The 22,382-nt window shown below is 37.5% G+C and overlaps 5 protein-coding genes across 5 annotated transcripts in view; 4 read left to right on the top strand and 1 right to left on the bottom strand.

The window, feature by feature from the left end:
- Positions 1 to 475: 475 nt before the first annotated feature.
- Positions 476 to 1,737, top strand: PKNH_0515800 (cysteine-rich protective antigen; the record flags this gene model as incomplete). Its single annotated transcript, XM_002258253.1, has 2 exons — positions 476 to 1,089; positions 1,251 to 1,737. 2 exons carry the CDS (start codon positions 476 to 478, stop codon positions 1,735 to 1,737), a joined length of 1,101 nt encoding a protein of 366 aa, XP_002258289.1.
- A 5,941-nt stretch (positions 1,738 to 7,678) lies between these two features.
- PKNH_0515700 (early transcribed membrane protein) lies at positions 7,679 to 8,600 on the top strand (the record flags this gene model as incomplete). Its single annotated transcript, XM_002258252.2, has 2 exons — positions 7,679 to 8,138; positions 8,563 to 8,600. The coding sequence occupies 2 exons, from the start codon at positions 7,679 to 7,681 to the stop codon at positions 8,598 to 8,600; spliced, it is 498 nt and encodes a 165-aa protein (XP_002258288.2).
- Positions 8,601 to 12,408: 3,808 nt separating this feature from the next.
- On the top strand, positions 12,409 to 13,558 carry PKNH_0515600 (conserved Plasmodium protein, unknown function; the record flags this gene model as incomplete). The annotated part of the gene is made up of 2 exons (XM_039113911.1): positions 12,409 to 13,354; positions 13,542 to 13,558. 2 exons carry the CDS (start codon positions 12,409 to 12,411, stop codon positions 13,556 to 13,558), a joined length of 963 nt encoding a protein of 320 aa, XP_038969521.1.
- Positions 13,559 to 15,333: 1,775 nt separating this feature from the next.
- PKNH_0515500 (conserved Plasmodium protein, unknown function) lies at positions 15,334 to 19,746 on the top strand (the record flags this gene model as incomplete). Its single annotated transcript, XM_002258250.1, has 1 exon — positions 15,334 to 19,746. The coding sequence occupies one exon, from the start codon at positions 15,334 to 15,336 to the stop codon at positions 19,744 to 19,746; it is 4,413 nt and encodes a 1,470-aa protein (XP_002258286.1).
- Positions 19,747 to 21,226: 1,480 nt separating this feature from the next.
- Positions 21,227 to 22,382, bottom strand: part of PKNH_0515400 (uncharacterized protein) — a gene marked incomplete at both ends in the record, with an annotated part of 1,494 nt that continues 338 nt past the window's right edge. Inside the window, 2 exons of the mRNA XM_002258249.1 lie at positions 21,227 to 21,657; positions 22,036 to 22,382. The exon at positions 22,036 to 22,382 is cut by the window's right edge and continues 338 nt beyond it. Coding sequence (XP_002258285.1) covers positions 21,227 to 21,657; positions 22,036 to 22,382 — 778 coding nt within the window. The remainder of the gene's footprint in view (positions 21,658 to 22,035) is intronic.

The raw sequence follows: 22,382 nt of genomic DNA, 5'->3' as shown, positions 1-22,382 counted from the left end.
AATTGTTTGCAATAAGCGAGGAAAAATTGGTAGAGAATGATTCACTTCGTTATTTTCTCGTTTGATATTTATCTATTTTTTAATTAATATTTTTTATATTATTTCCTTCATTTAATTTTTTTCTTTTTTCCCCTCGACAAGGTTTTTTCCCCTATGTGCTCTATGAACTAGTGCCCCCTTCGGCCTGCTCTAGGGATGTCTCTCCGCGATTTGCTCCAACGCGCAGAAGTTTGGCGCTCTCTTCACACAAGTCTAAGAAAAAAAAAAAAATAATAATAATAAACAGAACGCTCATTTTCGCCTGACCGACATTCAGTTCGATATACCCTTTGCGTCTTTCCAGTCTTATTTCATCCCTTGACTTCTCCCTCACACAGAGTTCCCGACTCAGTTTCACTTCGCAACCGTGCAGATTCCTGAATGTTGCAAAACTCTCCAATAACATCGCGACTGACTGACCTCTAAAGAGACTAAGATGATAGTTGCAAAAATTGCAATTCTGTTTTTCTTCCTCCTAAGTTGCCCAACCTACCTAACCACCAACGAAGAAAGCAAACAAGTAATCATCCTGAACGATGAAATAACAACTATAACAAGTCCCGTACATTGTATCGCCGATACTTATTTCATCTTCCGAAATGAATTGTACAAAATCTGCATACAACACGTCAATAAGGGAAGGACGGAGATCCATGTCATCGTGCAGAAAAAAGCCAAGAACAAATGGGAAACGAAACAGAAGCTCTTCGAAGATAAAATGTGGTTCCATCTTCCATTCGTTTTTAATTTCGTACAGAATGATGAAATTATTATTTTAGTTTGCAGATATAAAGGTATGACCAAAGGGGAAGGAGTCGCTTGTGATCGTTGGAGTAGCACCACGGGTACCAATTACAATAAAGGCAATATTAACATAGATGCACAAGCCCTTACCAAGATGAATCTAGACTCATATGCATCATTTCCTATACCAATTAAAGATAAAGCAATTATTCACATCTGTGGAGTACATTCTTACGAATACCAAAATGTCAACCAAAATAATTTCATTTCTTGTCTTGCCAGTGAAGACAAGGGAACAACTTGGGGGTACGCTTGCTCCCGAGGGGAAAAATAAAAAAATAAAAAAAAAAGGGGAGAAATACTTTTTGCTCGTTCCCCCAAAGGCGGAGGTACACTTGTCTTCCATTGCACTAACTCATTTGTTAATCACCACACATTCTATTCCCCACTTACCCCACCCCCCGCAGTGATATAAAAATTCACATATACTATGATCAGTTTCAAGAAGGAGTTCCATACTTCTACCTTCGTCCCCTTGTTTTTAATGACGAGTTTGGGTTCTACTTATACTCCCGAATAAGCTCGAACAACGCGGACCGGGGAGGTAAATATATGAAGTGTATCCTAAACCCGACGAACTCAAGAAATAAGGAATATACTTTCAAATGTACGAATGTCAATCTCATTAAAGAGGACAAGTCTCTTCAAAACATTACTAAGCTAAACGGATACTACGTAACCAGTTACGCCAAGAAAAACAATTTCAATGAATGCTACCTATACTACACAGAAAATAATGCAATCGTTGTGAAACCCAAAGTGCAGAACTATGAACTTAATGGTTGCTACGGAGGCTCTTTTGTAAAATTCAATGAGTCCAAAGCGCTCTTCATCTATTCCACTGGACACGGTGTTCAGAATATTCACACCCTTCACTACGCAAGGTATGAGTGAGAAGGAGGGGGGGGGAGCATATCATCTGGAGAATCTATCAAAAACAAAGGAGGAAGTTCTTCACCTCACACAAAACAGACCACACCCTTTTTGTAACTTTCCAGGAAAACACTTTTCCCAACGTGTGAACTCCTCAAAGTGAGAAAGGAAGATTCACACAACTATAAAAATAAGGTTAACATTATTTTATTTTTTTTATTTTAATTACGAAGGAGATATATGTTTGTGCATTTATATGCAGATGTAGAGCTTTTCCACTTCACATAGTCCCACCACACTATTCATATCATGTCTGGTCATTTAATCTAACATTGTGCCATTTCTCATTTTTATTTTGCTCCTTCGAGCATCTCATTGTTATAAATTTCTTCCGATTGGACTTTCCAATCACAACTGATATGACAGGAAAAAATATATATATATATATATATATATATATATATATATATATATATATATACATATAACAGAGGGACCATATAAACTATGCCCACCTTACTATAAAGTTATTTTATTTTTTCCATTTCTTTTTAATCACAAAAATGTCATAGCGGACGGGGAAAAGTTGATTCACTTGAAAAAAAAAAAAAAAAAAAAACGAGCCAATTGGCGGAAAAGCAAAAAAATAAACTTCAGCTTAAAAAAAATACTATGGCATAGATTTTCTCAAATGAGGGGAACCTCTTTAGGAAGATTCACATTTGATCAAATGAAGCACACACACAGAGGGGGTAACAATAGATAAAATAATGCAGTAAAATACAGTAGTATATTATAATAATATGTAGTGAAAAATAAAATAGTAAAATTTCCTTGTGAGTCATCACCTCTTGTCATACGGATCCAGACAGAGGGTTGATTCCCCCTTCAATTATCCATCTTGGCCTCATTCTTTTTCTTCTCCGAATTAGAATTGTCACTTTCTCCTCCTGATTCCGTGGCAACAAGCACCGCATATTCTTCACTATTCTCCTCATCAAATTCGAAGTTATAGTCTCTCCGTTCAATCTATAGTAAAAAGAAAAAGTGGAGCGGATAAGTTCGCGTGTTTCCAACTGGGCGTGTATTCAAACAGCTTGATAACACATCAGAGTAAGCGCGTCATCCCCATATTTGTACGCCCATCTTTTGTATGTATTACCTGCATCAGGCGATAGGTCATTAGGAAAAAGAAAAGATACAAGAAAACTATTACCGAAAAAAAAAGGCCTTTCATGCTCACTCCGCTAATATCCAGGGCCCCTATCTTCCTAAAATGGTCCACCATTCCCCCAGAAACCATCGATATTATTCCCTTTGTCATGTCTGCACGGGTGGAGTAGAATTAGTTTTAGTAGTTAACAAATTTTCTTTTTCTTTTTTTTTTTAACGGAAAGCTTTTTTTTTTTTTTTTTAACGGAAAGGGGACACGATTGTCTTTCCAGGTAATGGTCTTATGCTACAAGTGAATCGCGCTCAATGAAAATTCTTAAAGAAAAGAAAAAAAAAAAAAAAAAAAAGGGAGAAGATTGAAAGGGCAAAATAGTTATTATCGCAAATTATCTTCCCTCCGCCACTCTTTTTTAAACGCGCAGCGCGTAGACAATAAACGGGAACGAATCTCTTTAAGATTCACCAAATATAGGTTTGTCAAATATAGATTCTTCTGCTTTCTATTAAACTATATTTGGGTTTCACTTCCCGATGAAAATAAATTAAGGATGAAAATGAGAAAGGAAGAAAATATACTTGGATTTAGAACAAAGCGTTTTAAAAACACCATTCATTTTTATCTGCCTGGGTAATTTTCTCCGAACCCGTTCTGCTTTTTTTTTTTTTTTTTTTTTTTTTTTTTTTTTTTTTGCGTTTCAGCTACCAACTCGGAGCAAATGTCTTTTATCAGGGCAAGAAAATCTGCTACGAGGGGGAGAAACAACAATATGGCGCCACGTAATCAGACGAAAACTGAATTTACTAAAAATTGAAAGGCATAACAATAACATGGAATGTCAAGAATGTAAAAAAAAAAAAAAATAAAAATAAATATGTATGTATATTTATACGTATTTATGTTTTATTTATTTATTTTTGAATGAACCTAGTTTTTCAGTTACTTGATGCATCATTGTTTCATCAGGAGGTCTCACTTTTAATTTGCATTTCTGTGATACCTCCTTATACGTACATCTGTATATAGTATGCTATAGACCTATTTTGGAGCCTTCTCTTTAGCTGATCTCCGCGCCCGCGCCGAAGGTACTAGTGGTATCCAACTCAAAGGCGACATTAATCATTTTAGCGCTTTCCGCCAACCGCACTAATATATATACAAAAAAGTGAACCCTCCCCTCTTCTTTAATATTTATACAACTAGATTAAATCTTAAAATATGAAGGTTACAACTTTTTTTTTGGGGGGAGGCGCCTCCATCCTGGATACTTTACATGCAACATATTAAAGGCTGCAGCAACGGTGCTGTAACTCTGCCGTTTTTTCGGTCAACCCATTTTTTTTTTTTTTTTTTTTTTAATTACTACGCGGAGTTATGTATATAATATTATGCATATACCCTGAGCAGAAATGTCAACCAATTTCACATGCACAAGTTTTTATTAGCGCGCGCGCTTCTTGGATGAACGAGAAAAAAAAAAAAATAAAATAAATAAATAAAGAGTCCCCATCCCTAGGTTAACCCTAACTGTACCGCACATGACTTCCATGGCAATAGAACCTCCCACCTATTTTTGCAACCCACAAAGTGGTCGCCCTGCTTATGGAATGCGACGTATTCTCGCGGCAGACTATCACCCACCAGACAAACCCTAACTTTTACCAATCTCAAACACCTCTATAAATATGCAATAATAGGGACAGAACAAAAATGTGCGTTCCGACAATTATCATACCAATATAGCGCTCCTGCCAATGTTGAATTATCAGAGGATAAATTTTAAAAAGAACGCGTCACTTCCAGAAAGATAGAATAATCTTTTTTTTTTTCTACCTTATTATTATTCACATGTTGATATATTTTTTTTTTTCTTCCACCTCCTGACTGCTTATTACCCGAATGAGTAGTTTAGAGGAGGCACCTTTTCAGAAACCTTTCGATGCTAAAGTGATTCAACAGCGGAGAGACCCCCCTAAGATGGGTACTTCTCCCCCCAACCAGTCAACATGCAATACAGAGAACTTTCTAATAGGTGCACACGTCTACTATGTACCCATCATAAAAACTTCTCACCCGCTGAGGTAAAATTTAAGGAGGGGGAGGGAAACAGTTGTCATAAAAATAGCAATAAATGGAAACTCCCACTGGCACACTCCTCCATCGGATAACCATACTCCTTTCGTTTTTGTTAACCTGTTATTAATAATTTTTTTTTTCCTAAAAAAAAAAAAATAAACAATAAATACCCATATATTTGCTCTACGTAAACAATTTATACATACCGCTTAACTAATAGCGCCATGCACCTGTTTCCTCTTGGCAACACCAAAAGTGGTAGCAGTAGCCATTGAAGCTGTTCAAAAAGCTCTGCCCACTTGATGTGACACTGAGCCCTTTCTCTAAAAACAACGAACGAGCTAATGTCACACCTAAAAAATGTCTAAATATTAGTAACCGCTCCTTTCAACGACATAGGGATTCACGTGAAAAGGTCGACCAACATAAATTATATCTCTTTTCATAACACCTTATCAAAAGGAGCTTAAATTAAGTACCCTCACAAACCCATGGCTATTACAGCCAAGACTTCCTTCATTTTTTTTATTTTCCCACATGGCCATTCTTCCATTCTTCCATTCTGCCTTTTCCTCCTTTTGCCTAGGTGTTCAAACTAACTTAGCGCACAACACATTGGCCCCCTTGGTAAAATAAATAAAAAAAAAAAAAAAAAAAAAAAAAACGAAGGATCGCAGAACAGAGCAGTATATTACCATTTCTCATATAAACTGAAGGAAAAACGTCTAAAGGAGGATGCTATCATACTGGCATATAAAATAGGAACGAGCACACAAATCTACACCCTCTCTTGTATTCACATACCTAACTTTTGTTCTCTACCCCTATGTTGTATTGTAAGTGCTATCTGGCCACCTGTCACTGTAGCAAAAATATTTCGTCCAGTCAAAGCTGAACTGTACTTACCCTATATCGGTACCTTTTAAAAACTCCTCCGTTGTAGGGATCCCCCGTCAATGTTCCCGAAGCATCCTTAAAGGGGTAGTTCAAACCGTAACCGATTTCAGCAACCTTGGACTACTAAAGGAATGTACCTTCTTCTCACTCCAATGAACCATCCAAACTGAACCCATGCTCTTTTATTTATACTTCATCCGTAAAGATAACTATAGCACAAAAGCTTTCAAATAAACTGTACGGGAAAAATAGTTTCCCGGTGGAACTCCTTCATCCTTTATTTACTTACATCACATGTAACACACGGTATGGATTTAAACACCCATCCATGTTATATCCCCGAACCAACATGCAGTTCAATCGCACTCACACTTCTATGTAGGCTGAAGAATAAGTAGACCTCCTAAAAAGAAGGTATCATTTGTATTGTAACTGTTGCAGTTTTTCCTTTTTTTTTTTTTTTTTTTTTTTTTTTCTTTCTGTTCCCCTTTGTAAAGTCCCTCCTCTCCCCCCTTATTCGCAAAAGGCAAAGAAAAGCGTTCTGCCGTTTTTTAAACTTAATTAGGTACGATGAGAAGTAGGAAGTAAAAACTCCAGGGGGGGAATATACAGCGCAGGTGTAGAAACGCAACTACGCAATGCGAGGAAGGGCCAAAAATGGCCCAAAGAAGGGTGCGAATTTTTACTCCAAAATGACACAATGGGGTACAGCTAGCCAGAAACTAAATATAATGCAACAAAAGAACGATGGGATAAGGAGGGAAATCTTCACCCGTATTATATTCATATGCCCCTTTCCATATTTTGCACATGCAATAGAATTTGCAGATGCGCCGGAAGGAGGAGCAGGGACGGCAAAGCGAGGGAAAAGCAGAGGGGCAATTTTAAATAAATGCTATATGCAACAAAAATGAGAATACGGGGTATTGCCGTGCACTGTGAGCGTACGTATAGTCATGTGCATATAAAACACATATATATATATATATGTACCACTACAAGTACCCCGTATGCGAATCTTCCGAAAAGGGCGTCCCCGTGAAAATATATATAATCATTTTTTTTCACCACTATTTTACTTAAAATCTTTGCTCACTAACACAAACTTTTTTTTTTTTTTTTTTTTTTTTTTTTCTTGCTCTCTAAACATATTGTGAGCAATTCCTACGTATGCACCTTGTACGTATGTAATATGCAAACGTATCATCTATACATATTATATATAATATTATACCCCTCCCTAATTTTGATTATATTTGAATTCTAAAGGAGAAAAATTATCACGCACCTTTGCCCGTCAATGAAAAAATGGCTTAAATAAAAATATTTCCAATAATTAGAAACCGCTTTTTTCGCCATATATAATTCGACACATGGGAAATTACTTCTAACATTATTATAACCGCTTCGAAAAAATATATATATATTATATATATATATATATTATATATATATTTCCTAGTTTTACCTATTAGAAATAACACCTGAACATTTTTAGAATTGTATAAAAATTTAGTATTTTCTAATTCTTTCACAATTACGCCTCCTATTTTTTACGATACCCTTTTAGCGTACTTTTTTTTTTTTTTTTTTTTTTTTTCGCATTATATATATATATATACATATATTTTTTTTTTCCACCCTCATCACTTTTAAACGCATCGGCATACGCGCGATAATAATAATTATATGTCATTCTTAATTTATTTAATCACATTTTATGTTATAGTTTTTTTAACATACAATAAGGCTTTACGAATTTCCTAACATTACCCCTACATTGCTTACACTTTTATCATCCCTTCCATATTCGCGAAAATGAAAGTAGCTAAATTATTTTACTTCGTCGCCTTCCTCATAACCATTAAGGTTTTCGTTCCAGGATTGAACAATGAAGGATTAGTTGATGCAAAGAGAGCTGCTTCTTCCTCTAAGTCATTGAAGAAGTTTGACAAGGATATGCTAAAAAAGAAAAGGAATCAAAAGATAATGATGATTTCCACCATCGCAACTAGTTTAGCTCTACTCATTGGTAGTGCCTTAGGAGGATACAACCTCTACCAACAAAAGAACAGTAAGAAATCCCGAGAACCAACTATCATAAACAGACCCCCAACAAATACAGAAACTAGAAACTTAAGCAGATCCCAGGAAGATATCTCCAAAATCCCACCAACACCAGCGGCACCATCAAGACCATCATCAACACCAACACCACCAACAACCACACCAACAACCACACCAAGCACAACATCATCTCCATACACCAGGACTTACGGTTAATAAGCTGAGAGCAAAGGAGTGCGTAGAGAATAATTTTATCCATGTGCCTGGATAATTCTATTGTACATGTGTAGAGATGTTATGTTACACACCCAAGTACCCTTCACTCTCTGCACGGTTGTTCTATGTTAAGAAAATAAGAAAAAGTAGCAGAAATATGTATACACACACACACGTCAAACTGTCCATGTTGTACTTGTCGAAATTTTGCACACTCTTCATCATACACCTTATGTGTATGAAAAGCATAAAATAACTGTCAAATGATGTTTTAAACTCCAAGGCATTTTTCGACTTCTACACAAGTGAAGGAAAAAAAAAAAAAAAAAAAAAAAAAAAAAAGAAAGAGAAAGAGAGTTAAAAATTTTTTTTTTTTTTTTTCTTCATTTTTTTTTTACCTTTGCTGTTCTTTTTTATAGGCACGGGATTTGACAACAGGGGATACAGAAGAGCTTGAACTCCATACCCAAATGAGAAAGGAACTAGTATCCTAGCACCAAAGTTGATAAAAAGCCAAGTGAACAACGGAAGCTAAATTTGTGTAAATACACTTGTCCAGAATAGACCAAGTGCCCAATGTAGGAGAAAAAAAAAAAAAAAAAAATTAAGTTTAAAATTTTTTTTTTTTTTTTTTTTTTTTCTTTCCACCAATTTATATGTGTATCTATAGTTGTATTATAACATATACATGTGTATACATATGTAGACGTTATTCAGTCCCCTATCGTGTGAGTTATCCCAACCTGTTCTCTTTCATCCAAAGTTATTATTACGTAGACGTGTAATGTTGTTGAAACTTTTGTGAGTACATTAAGTGCTCTTTTGTGTGAGTTGTGTAAAATAGTTCGCATCGTCCGTGACCCGTATTTTCTTCTGTGAGTTTAGTCCATCTTATTTTGTTCCTGTTGGTCCGTTCCCTTTTTTTTTTCACGATCCATTTTTGTACTATCCGACACGTTCCGTTTTATCCGTGTGTGTTCACTTGTTCTGTTCTCTTGTGTGTGCGTTTGGTCGTTCGTTAGCATGTCCGTAGGATCGTACTTTTCGCATGTTCGTAGGATCGTACTTCTTGTTCGTTCGTAAGGATCGTACTTTTCGCATGTTCGTAGGATCGTACTTTTAGCATGTTCGTAGGATCGTATTTTCGCAGTAAGACCGTAATTTTGCATGTCCTGTGAGTATTTTTTTTTTTTTTTTTTTTCCTGTGCATGTGCATATGCACGTGCATATGCACGTGCATAGTATGTACAAACGCCGAGTGATCAACTCATTAAAAAAAAACATCTCAGCACTTGAATCTACATGAGGGGAAAAATAATTATTCTTACCTCTTTAACAATTAAAGGAAAAAAGAACGATGCGCGCTAATCAGTGATCAAAGCTTCCACCTATTAAAACAACTCCATCCCAACCGTATCATTACGCTCCTGCGCATTGTCATCCCGTACACCACTTTCCCATGTCTGACCAAATTATTTTACGTGAATATTGTCCGGATAACTTATACCTTCACGGAAGGAACTTATAAACACACGTAAAAGGAGAAGAAAAAAAAAAAAAAAAAAAAAATCACCATTTCTCATGTTTCTCTGCTCACTTTGAAATGTCCTTTAATAATAATCGCATTTATTTGTGTGAAACGAAGCGGAATATATGGGGGGGGGTTGCCCCATCCATGCACCAGGATTTTAGTGCATCGCCCCTAAAATTTCGAATGACCTCCTTACATTTATTCATTTATTCATTTTTTTTTTTTTTTTTTTTTTTTTTTGTGGGCACCTTTTATTAGCTCGGACAAAAGTGTGGCAAACTAATTTCTCTACCCTGACCAATGATTGCTACACTTTTTATTTCTACATCGATGGGAGAACTGTATACCCTTCCGCTTTTCCTTTGCGTCTGGTACGTACTCTCCTTAAGGGATGACATATCTGCTCATATTTTACTGTGGACTAAAAAGAATAAAGAGCGCGACCGAATAAACTACCTCCAAAGAAATACTCCTGTTTCTCGATTGTAACCGTTAGAGTGTTTTTATCAATCCTGTGAAAAATCAGACAAAAAAAAAAAAAAAGAAAAAAGAAAAAAAGAAAAAAGAAAAAAAGAAAAAATGAAAAAAGAAAAAAAGCTCTGAATGCTACACAATCTATAACATTTCACCTTCTATAAATACATGCAATGTCGCTACCCAACCAATGGACTATCCACAAAATGCGAAATAGAACTTTGTCCGCAGGTAGAGCAAATCAATTTTTATCAAAAATCGGAGAAAAGTGGATTCACCTAACATGTCCTGTTTCCTCTATTTTTTTCAAGCTCTCCTTTTTTTTTTCTCCTTTAATAAACTGTCCTATCAGCCCACCTGCGTTCGAGGCATTTTTGTTCTTTTTAATTTTTTCCATGAAATCTCCAGGAAGGGGGAGAGCAGGCGGAAAAGACAAATGTGTATACGTATAAATATACTTATAATTTTTTTCTTGTTTTATCACCAAGCCAAGTTCCAACAAAATTGCTCCCTGTGTTAATTCATTTCCCCATCCTTTGTAGTCATTGGGATAAGAATGATAGGTGACCCCGCGTTCCACCTGTACAGACCTACTAATCAACGGGACCTGCACCTTCCATTGCAGATTGGTAAAACTCGGAAACATGTACCTGTCCTCTTTATAACGCGAGTAGAAATTGCAGTTTTTTTTTTTTTTCTCTTTTCGTCCCCACTACTATACTAAAAATAATGGTATTTTAAGAGGCCTCCTATTTTGCATGCAGATATGTACACCCTCCTATATGCCTATACATATGCATGCTAGCGCATGCACATACATTTTCACTCTCTTGCATTTATCATTGAATTCACAACACGCTGCTTTACTTAACCTACACTGCGACTGCATTACACAGGAGAGAAAAAAAAGAGAATAAAAAAAAAAAGAGAAAAAAAAAAAGAAAAAAAAAGGTGAAGAACGTAGGAGGGGCAAGCGGAACGAAAAGAACAAATTCACTTCCTGTGGCTCCTCTGAGGAATCCTCTAAATACATGCAAATTAATTTTTCAGTGTCACCCAACATCGATCGAGTAAGCTCCCATTTTTAACTTGATCAGTGCGCCTCCCCCCCTCGTATTGGATATGAAAATACTTACAAGCGGAAAAAGCATAAAACGAAACTCACATATGTTTGTATGTACAAGCAGGAACATGTGCATGTGCGCGCATATACAAACATTTATACCTATATGCATGCGCGCCTTCCTTTAGATATATTCATACAACGCGCATGTAGAGAACCAGAACCGACCTGACAACAAATCTTTCCTGTGTGAGGGATGCAAAGTCCACTTGAAACCTAATTCAGAACTTTGTTCCTCTCCTTCTTTATTGTGCCTGCCAATTTTTTCATCCATGGGATATTTGTTTATATATATTTTTTTTTTTTATTTTCGCGCGCATTTTATTTGTCATGGTGACATCCCTCTGCTATTTCTTTGAATTTTTTTTCTAACAACTTTTCCTTGCGATGTACTGCAACTTTTTTTCTTAATTATTATTTTTATTATTATTTTTTTTTTTTACTTTTTGTGCATTTTCTTTCTGCTTTTCTGATTGCCTACTGTGATTTGAATTTCACGCAACTCCACGATTTAAAACATAATTCACTTTGGAGCAACTTGCTTATTCGACCTGACCTGTACCAACGGTTATCATTCAACACATACAACTACGTGCATGGTGTGAATACATAGATATGTACAAATGAGTTTATTAATTTGTTCACAAGCCACATTTTCTGTCAAAGTAAAAAAATTTCTTTATATTTTTTAAAAGAAACATTTCGCATTATATAGAAAGTATATATTTTATCCTTTTCTTTTTTACCATTATCCACTTGGTCCATTTGCAACCACCCACAAATTAAGTATTGTTTCAATGGCGGAACCATTTCTGCAATCAACAGAAGGACCGCTTAACCATTTGTTCATTTGATTATTATACTTTTTCTGAATTTTTTTTTTTTTTTTTTTTTTGTTTTTCGTGGTAATTCCCAATTCTGCTCTGTTGTTTATTTTGTAGAAGCCCTGTTGCTCCACGTTCGTTCATTCGTTCGTTCATTCGTTCGTTCATTCGTTCGTTTAATTGTTTGGTTTCTTTTTTTTCTTTTTTTTTTTTTTTTTTTTTTTGTACCCTTAATATCTACACCGGAGCTTTGCCCGGATGCACATGCAGCTATTCGAATATACACATTCGTACTTGCGCTTACACACCCACCATGTTTCGTGATAAATTCGTCTTCCTCTTTTTCTTTTCCCTTTTAACCATCGTATGGCGGGATGTACACAGCAGGGACGCCAATGAGGTTAATATAGTCGTCAAGCCCATTGAGGGGGGCACGCCCGGGGGGGGCGGCGCCGCGGGCGAAAAGAAAGGAGCCAGTGGGGATGGCAAGGTCGACAAGGCGGACAACGGTGATGATGACAACAGCGATGACAACAATGATGATGACAACAATGATGATGAAAACAATGATGATGAAAACAATGATGATGACAACAACGATGACGACGATAACAATGATGACAACAACAATGACGGCGACAGGAATGATGACGACAGGAATGATGGTGCCAAGGAGGAGGAACACTCCCCAAATAACTCCCCACCTGGGGGGAAGAACAACCACAAAAATAATATTGATACCATAATAAACGAATATTATACGAATGTACTCATTCCAAGGGAATCCAAAGATCGAGCCGAAATGGAAGAGGAGAAAAAAAAAATGTCATTCATCACAAGAATTAAAAACTTCTTCAAGCAGAAAGAGGAAGACAAGGAAGAAAATCCATCAACATTAATTGAATACATACGGAATAAAAATAAAAAAATATGGGATCTCGAAGAGCAAAGAGAAAAAAGAGATACAACTAAAAATATATACAAATATCTTTTCTGGTCCACTGCTTACCTCTTAATTAACGTGGCTGTCATCCCATTCATATCTTATTATTACATATACAAGAAGTGTAATGATACCATTATGGAGGAGTATAGAAATAATAAAGACAGGCGCCTTGTCCCCTATAATTACGACTTTTCTTCTAACAGATCCTCGGTAAAATTTGCAGGCAGAACTTTCCACAACTGCAAGTATTACCATCCGAAGAGGAGGAGCAACTTTCCCTTCCTCGTCGGGATGCTCAATGGGAACCCTTACGGTACGCAGAGAGACGCACCACTGTTACATGGCACGATCGTATATGTGCTCATAGCCTGCGTGCCTACCATCATGAAGATGTGCATACATACATATATATCTGCATACATATCTGTATACCTACCTGCGTACCAAACGTGCAACCTCCTCATCCACACATTAATTTACTCCTATCCCCATCTCCACAGCGATTGTTAAACTATGATACGCATAATAGGCACAAATTAGAGGGACAACACTCAATATAAGTCTATATTCTCTCCTTTCGGATGCATCCTACATTAATACCATTTCACCCCCGAGGACCCACCGCCTTATATGCGGAACGAGTTGATGAGAATTTTAAAGGACTGTGATATGTTAAGGTGATGTAATCAATAGCAGGTGCTATCTACGTAAGATGATCAACCCGTACAAGCGATGCTAACTCGACTATCGTCACATATAGTATATGCATAAATGTACATACCCCAATTTTACCATTCAAGAGTGGTTAGAAAAATGGTGTTACACTCACGAGATTAACCCCGTCTGGCACAGTCTTCTCCCACTATGTATAGGAAACCCATGGAGGGTAAATGCTCTCCATACAAACAACGCCTCTCCATTTTTAAATTCCCAAAGTTTATTGATTATTTTGCATTCGCATTTGTTTCATTTGTAAGCTATGCCTCTGCCCCATACCAACACTCTGCTTTGGCATCGCCCCCCTTCCAATGCGTTGTTTATATGTGCACAAAAAAAAAAAACACATTTCATGGTAATCCCCTCAATCCATTTGCGTTTAAAAAAATAAAAATAATAATTTACACATAAATGGGGATTTAATTTGCGTTTGTAATTTTATTTCATGTTGATACACTATGGTTGATATGTTGATCTGATCGTCACTGCGCTTGTCACTCTTCTCATTTTCCTTCTCATTTTTTTTTAATCCTTCTCAGCAGTAAACAAAACAAAACTTTTTCTTTTTTTGTCCATTCCTTTAACCTTTCCAGCAATGCCTGTATGCAAATTTTTTTCCTCGCTACGCATTTCCAACTCCAACCCTTCATATATCTTTGGTCGTTCCACCGGAATGGCCGACTAGCTTTCACACTCCCCCCAAATGCGCTCTTCTTCAAATTGCGTTTCCACATGTGGAAGGGAAAAATAGCATGTAAGTGAAATGCACCGCCCAACCGTGGCATGGAAAATGCTACACTTTTCGCCTTCACAACGTAAACGCAAAAGTGAAACTGCGAATCGAACCATATGCATATCCCACGTATACGTTGCATGTTGGGAAGTATCGTTGCAAACAAAGCGGGTGGCAAAATGCATCACGACGCCGCACATGCATCGCGCCATTCCTATGTTCCCATGCCAAGGCAAATAATGCTATGCAGCCAAGTGACCCACAGGAAGTATTTATAACATAGCAACTTCCACCTGTGTCGAAATGGAAAAAAAAAAAAAAAAAAAAAAAAAAAAAAAAAAATCCCCAATGAAGTTCCGAACATTTTTATTTGTATCACTACAAAGCAGTCAAACGCTTTATAAAAATATATAACTCCTGTCCCCTTGTGTTAAATCCCCACAAGGGGTATGCCAAACGGGTGTTTTATGTATACGCACTGCTTAGAAGGGAAAAGATTGCCATGGATTTATATTTTGCCATTTTCCCCCTGCGATTCCAGTGCGCTTCCCTCCAAGTGAAACTACCCACAGAGCAGTCGCACAACAGAATATGCAACCACCCCCTCCATGTCGGAAACATGGTTCAATTTGAAGAGACATAAGATACGTAACCCCTTGTTGGGGGCGATTTACATTTTTCGCCCACAAACAAACGATACGTTCTTCCATGAACCATTGCCTTAATCCCCTCTGTGCAAGTGAGAGAGCAACCATACAGAGCAGATAGCACAACTCAACTGGTCGTTACTTCAACCAACTTAACACTCCCTCCCCCCCCCCGTGAAAGAAAGAATTCTCCAGATGATTTTCAAACAAATTGCAGAGAAGGCGAGCCAAGTACTGATGGGCTCGGACACGGTAAACCAAAACCATTTAAAAGTGAATACCCAGGCGAAGAAAGAAACCAAGATGGTCATTCCACACCAATGCAACGGGGGGGATACCGTTGGAAGAAACATCTGCGTCAACACCCAACGAGATATATTCACCAACAGAATGAATTATAAAAAAAAAATGCATGAGCGAGCAAAAAAAAAAGTTAACCTTTTCTTGAAAAGATTCAAACTAGAAGGAAGTAAAAAAAAAAAAAAAAAAAAAAAAAAAAAAAACTTCACCAATACATCCATTTTGTTACTCTCACAAAAAAAAAATGATAGAAAAAAAAAATTGAAGAAAATTAAAAAACTGAAAAAGATAAAGGACGACTATTTAACCATTCTTAATTTGCAAAAAGAATTTGTAGATATATATGAAGAGGATAAATCATTCCGAGAAACCATAAAAACTTACCATGCCAATGAGCTAGCTAAGGATTGTTCCTACGCAGTTTTTCTTTTTCGTCTTTTTGTCAGAGGCGAATATTTGAATGAGGAAATTCTCACAGAAGCGTTAGCCAAGGACAATCGTAGACCACTTGGACGAACAGACAACGTGCCTCTTCTCCACATAGATGACTCTAACGCAGATAGAAAATCACAGATAAGTAGGAAGAGTTTGAAGAACGCCATCGCCTTCCTCAATGGAAGGAACACACGCCTCCTCATGTGTGATTATCTAAAAATATTAATGAACAATATACAAAATGAGAGTGAAATCAGCACAAATTTCCTTATCCTAGAATACGTTTCTTCACACGAAAGTAAGGAACAGAAGAATTACACACAGATCCTTAACACATGCAAATTAGGAAGACACGTCAAGGAGGAGCAGTCTACTTTATCCTACAGTCTCAGCTCTGTGAAGGAAACGGGTGTTAGCCCTTTCCCAAGTGGGGGGCCCATCGTAGAGAACTCGCAAAATCAACATATGGATAACCATCCAGAGGGAACTAACGTACAGAAAACTGATAAACATGACAACCAGCACAACCAACACAACCACGATAACCATGTTAACAATTTAATGGGCGTAACCACCAATGGTGGTAGAGACGGAGGAGTGATGACTCCCTCAGCAGAGTCTACACCAAAGGAGCATGAACCTAAGGAGCATGAACCTAAGGAGCATCAACCCAAGCAGCATGAACCCAAGCAGGGAGAAAATCCATCAAAAGCAAACGGAAGAAACACAGATTTCATCCAAATGAACGAACTCCTATTTAATAGAATATTAAACAACTTCATAACCGAACTCAGGAGCTTTTTCTTTTCTGTCATTGCCAAAGTAGAGACAAGCCAAGTTGTATCTGAACTCATAATTGGCTTCGCAGAAATTTGCCTCACGCTAACACCTTACTATTTGCACATAATAAACCTTATAGAAATTCTATCGGATTTTGCAAATATCATTCCGGTTAGATACATGGACCATTTGATGTCCTTCTTCCAAAGGAACAAAAATATATTCATTGAAAAATACAAAGAGTTTCAAAATTTTGTTATTTTTAATGATCCCATAAAAACACAATCCGTTGGAGCTCGACTTATTGGCTTCATTAAAAATTTGCAAAAAAAAAATTCTCTAAGTAGGAAAAAGAAATCTTTCAATGTTTTTTTTCTCCACATGTTACTTTCCGAATGTTTGCCCATCAACCATCTTGGCTTTTGCAACAGACAGTCGGCAAAAAATAATTTCCACCTTCTGTTCTACGATTCCCTCAAGCGTTGTAAAGACACTGCCATTGATGAATCCCTTATTTATGACGACTTCGAATTGGGCATCCAGGAAAATGTGAAAAACCATGCTAAGGTGAAGGAACTCATTTCGGCAGAAATTAACTCCCTCTCTCTGCAAGGATCAACCAACGATGGTAATCATAGCGGTGGCAATTACAACGATGGCAGCCTGACCAATGGGGGGGAAGCACAGCCAAACGGAAATCATCCCGACCGGTCTGATCATCCCGATCGACCTGATCAGCTTGATCAACCTGATGAGGCAAATCACACCGATTGTACAAATCGCCAGGATGAGCACACCAAGGGAGACAAATCCAAAGAGGATGAACGTGACGACTGCGACAAGTGCGAACCGGATGAGTCACTCCACACTTTGAGAAAAGACAAAAGAACACAGGCAAATGGAAAAAACCTCATCGGAAAGCGAAAGAGGGATGAAGAAGATACTCCAGACCAAGTCACCCACAGTGATAAAAAAGATACCAAGAGACCAAAGCGCAACAAATTATCTGAAACTCAAAATGAAGAAAGCAAAAATTATAAAGTGTACTTGGCCTACCTGTATCTCATTTCCTTTGTCCGTTACCCAGAAATGTGTACCGCACAAAACTGTGCCCCGCTGGAAGACGCCTACCACTCATTTAACATCTTCCTGGCACATATTAAAAATTTAAAAAAACAAAATATCACCACCCCCAAAATCATTGCACAGTATTTATACAATTCAGATGTTGATTTTCTAGGTAACATACACATATACAATTTGCTTATACGGGACAAGAATTTTCTTCGCGTCTTCTTCTTTAACCTTCTCCTTGTTCTCAATTACCTGAATGTTGAACTTAACATTTTAACGCCCACAACAGATGCACTCCCTGCCAATGAATACAAATCGACTGATTCTAAAGGAAAAGAATCCATCCGCTCGAACAGTGGTGCACACAATGTAGATTCGGTAAATCAATCTGCATCTACACAGCCGTCAGATATAACAAGGAATAACGAAGAAAAAAGTAGTAATTCTTCATTTTCGCGCAATTCCTCCAGGACATATTCGAAAAATGCTAAAGAAGGAGCATCAAACATAGGAAATTATGCAAATACTCTTATCGCCAAGGGTAGAGATAACGATTCCTCGCACTCGGCAATATCACCTACCAGTAGAAGTATCCAAAACGTTAACAGAGAGAGTAAAGATGTGAAGGATGTGAACGCAGGTGATACAAAAGGTAAAGACCTACCGTCGATTAGTGAAAGGGCAAAACATATTCTTCACTCATTTGTAAAGGAATTATTACGTTATCTAGGGAATTCAAAAAGTTTGCAATTTTTTATGAACCTTCTTGCTTCTGAGTACTGTTGGTACAGTTGGAAAAAACAACTCACCGGAAAACCGACTAGAGAAAATTTAGAATCGCCTTTCGAATTTATGCGTCTAGAAGACCAATCGGAGAGGAAGATAAAAAACCAAAAAGAAAAGAATGATCATATCGACAACGGAATGCTCGACGATAACTCCTCCCCTCTACAGACTCTAATTCAGCTCGTACATAATTTTGAACTGCTAAATGAGAAAATGAAAAATTATTATCTAGCCAATTTGGACAATCCAAATTTGATAAAAAATTCCTACAAGTACACAAAACTGATTGCCAGTTGTGAAAGTGGTACGAGGAAAACTACAGAGGATCCAGATGAGGGGGAGGCTAGCCAATTCGCCTATCCAACTCATGGAGAAAACTACACCGATGAACAACAGCTGGATAACAGAGGATATATCGCCAAGGAAAGCATCCATCAAACTGGTGATGAAATTCCCGAAGGAACGAATGACGAACAGAACGACGTGAAGATCTACCCACAAGATAAGCGAGATATACGCAAAGTAAACAACTTCCTACTAGAAATTAACAAAATTTACCTCGGTAGACAAGCCGAATTCTGGGAACTGGACGATACGGACTCAGTCACAGAAATGAGAAAAAAAAAAAATGAAGAAAAAATATTGATAGAAAAATTAATTGACAAACTGGAAGACTACAAACAAAAAATGCAAATTGATAATGACCCTATTAATGAAATTGAGGAAAGCGAAAAAAGTAAAAACGACCCCGTATTCAAATTCAGGCTAGCCAAATTGTTTATCGTAAAGTATATTGACCTGTACACTATCGTCAAGGACAAGGAATTCTCCACAGACTGCGACTTCTTGTATAATTTGATGGTGCATATGGATAAAAATTTAGCCAAGAAAAAAATTCTCCTCAGCGCGCAGGAGGGAGATGTGGGCGAGGATGTCAAAACGGACGGGGAGGGAGCAACCGAACCGGACAAAGGGGAGGAAAAAACTAACGGGGATGAAAAAACTAATGGGGATGAAAAAACTAATGGGGATGAAAAAACTAATGGGGATGAAAAAACTAATGGGGATGAAAAAACTAATGGGGATGAAAAAAATAATGGGGAGGAAAAAACTAATGGGGAGGAAAAAACTAATGGGGAGGAAAAAACTAATGAGGAGGAAAAAACTAATGAGGAGGAAAAAACTAATGAGGAGGAAATTACAGTGGAAGGCGAATCCGAGTCAAAAGCATAGCCCAAAAAGCGGGTCTTCCAGTGAGTGCCAATAAAAATCCTTAGCGCCAAGTCTCTTTTGGCAAATCTGATGAACGAACACAATCGAAGCAATATAAGCAATCGATGGGGGGAGTCATTTAATATGAGCGCAAGATGTTTCATTTAACTTTACATCACTTCCTTTTGCTTAATTCAGCCCCTTATAAGAAAAACACGTGCATAGCTGTACGATGCTTCATATGTATTCTTTCCCACGAATCAAAATAAGCGTTTACATTTTGTGTAAGCACCCAAGGCAACATAGCCTTTATATAGTGTGCACACATAAACTTTGTAGCAATTTGTGTCCACTCTTTTTTACACATCCAGTAACAACCCCTTACGAACATATTTTTTGTGCACGTGGAAAAGGAAAAGTGCCTTTACAGGGACATCTATCCCTATTTCCTTTTCACACAAGGTGTAGTTCACCTTTTGTTGTCATTTTGTAAAATTTTTTTTTTACCCCCTTTACCAATGCGCGATGCGGTTAGGCACAAACGCTCGAACTGTTCTTACAAAACTGAAGGATGTTCACTCCCTGGGTGTAGAAGAATCATTGTCTTTTTGAAAACAAAAAAGAGGTCCACTTGGCGTTTTTTTACAAAGATTGGCGTGATATATCTGCGTGCAGGCACGTGTCGACAGATCTTTCCTGCCGTACAGCCACGCATGCTTACGGACAGTTATGTATTGTTGAATGTACGTATATGCACACACAAACTTCACACACGTGGGCGCCCTACTTTTTATGGAGAAATAAACAGTTAGTGAGCATACAGGTGCGGACTCATCGTGCACACTGATCTGCCTTGCCATTCTGCATGTCCACTGGTCTCTGTCGATACGCTTTAACAAAGAGACACGTCATAGCACAAGCGGAAACCTTTTATAACAACAAAATTGTAGAGAGCAAAAAAAAAAAAAAAAATCATAAAACACATTTTCGCAGGGATAAAAAAGGCTCCATAAATGGAGAAGTGAAATATATCTACACTGCATTTTCGCGTGCAACAACTCATTGGTGGGCCTTAATTTTTGATGCGCCAACGGAGAAAAAAAAAATAAAAAAATGATCAAATAGAATGGATTATCTAAAAAAAAAAAAAAAAAAAAAACAATAGCTAAAATGGAGAATAAAATTATGAACGTTCATATGATAAAGAAAAAAAAAAAAAAAAAAAAAAAAAAACAATTGTCATAAAAATATGACTACAATTTGCTTCTCCGTTGTCTCAACGATGCCTTCTCTCCATCGAACTTTTCAATTTTGCATTCGCTTCTTTGCCATTTTTCAAAATTTCCTTCCCATGATTTACTCAGGTGCATATCTGTCCACTGTTTAGCTATCCATCTAGATAGCTTAGCTAGCTATGTGTGCATTTTTTTTTTTTTTTTTTTTTTTTTTTTTCGCCTGAACCGATCATACGTCTTTGCTTCCTTCTGTCTACAAATCACCTTCAAAATTGACCATTTTTCGTGTAATTCTCTGAGACTCCCATTTCGGCGTTCTGCTTCACTTGACCTTCAATTTGCGAGTAATCATAGGTCGTTGGCATACCGTTATTCTGGGCGTATATGTTTGGGTCATAGGAGTTTCCATTTACGTATTTCTCGCTCATGTTCTGTGGAACCATCTCCTGTCCATATTCCATATTTTCTGGGTTTACATTGTATGGCTCATAAACATTTTCTTCGTTATATCCCCCCTGTTCGTTCTCGTGTTTTATCTCGGGCAAAACGTCTGCGTTTATGTCTCTGCTGTGTAATTCTGGGGACCATTTTTCTAGCAGTGGCTCAAAGGAAAAGGCCCAGACAGTTGCGCACATTATAGCACCGAGGAGCAGTATGGAGAAGAAAGCTCCAAATCCGGAAAACACCATCAGTAGTTCTGCAAAAAAGAAGTAAACAGAAAAAAGAAAAAAGGGGTATGGGATAGAAAAATCGCGCGATGGAAAGGGTAAAACTCAGTACACATACTGGTACATACATACATATATACATACTGGTACATACGTAATGGTACATACTGGTACATACGTAATGGTACATACTGGTACATACGTAATGGTACATACTGGTACATACGTAATGGTACATACTGGTACATACGTAATGGTACATACTGGTACATACGTAATGGTACATACTGGTACATACGTAATGGTACATACTGGTACATACGTAATGGTACACATATAGGGAGACATCCTCACGCTCACACGAACACAGAGTGCGTGAAAGGGGCACTCCTTTTGGGGGGACTTACCGGCCAAACCTGCCAACTTGAACAGAGTCAAGTTGGACCAAGCGAGTTCCTCGTAGGTGCCCTCATCGTGGTAAGCTTCCATGTAAAAAAATGCAGCGCCATATATGAACAAAGCGAAACTGTGCACAATGCTACCAAAGTGTAAGAGTGTCCAGTCTGACTTGGTCTGTTGGTATCTTGCCCACCATCTCATGCTCATGTAAAAGTATGCATACAAGTACTGAACTAATCTCAAAATGGAGGATAAAAGATCTAATGTCACAGCTGCGGATAATAACTTAGAACCCGCTCGGAATCCTCTGCACCACTTGCTGTTATCCGCTACGAACACTTGAAACATGGCTATG

The sequence above is a fragment of the Plasmodium knowlesi genome (assembly GCF_000006355.2).
Source record: "Plasmodium knowlesi strain H genome assembly, chromosome: 5".
NCBI classification, from domain to species: Eukaryota; Apicomplexa; class Aconoidasida; order Haemosporida; family Plasmodiidae; genus Plasmodium; species Plasmodium knowlesi.
Note: the sequence above shows the minus strand (reverse complement) of the source record. Positions and strands in the feature narration are given on the sequence as shown.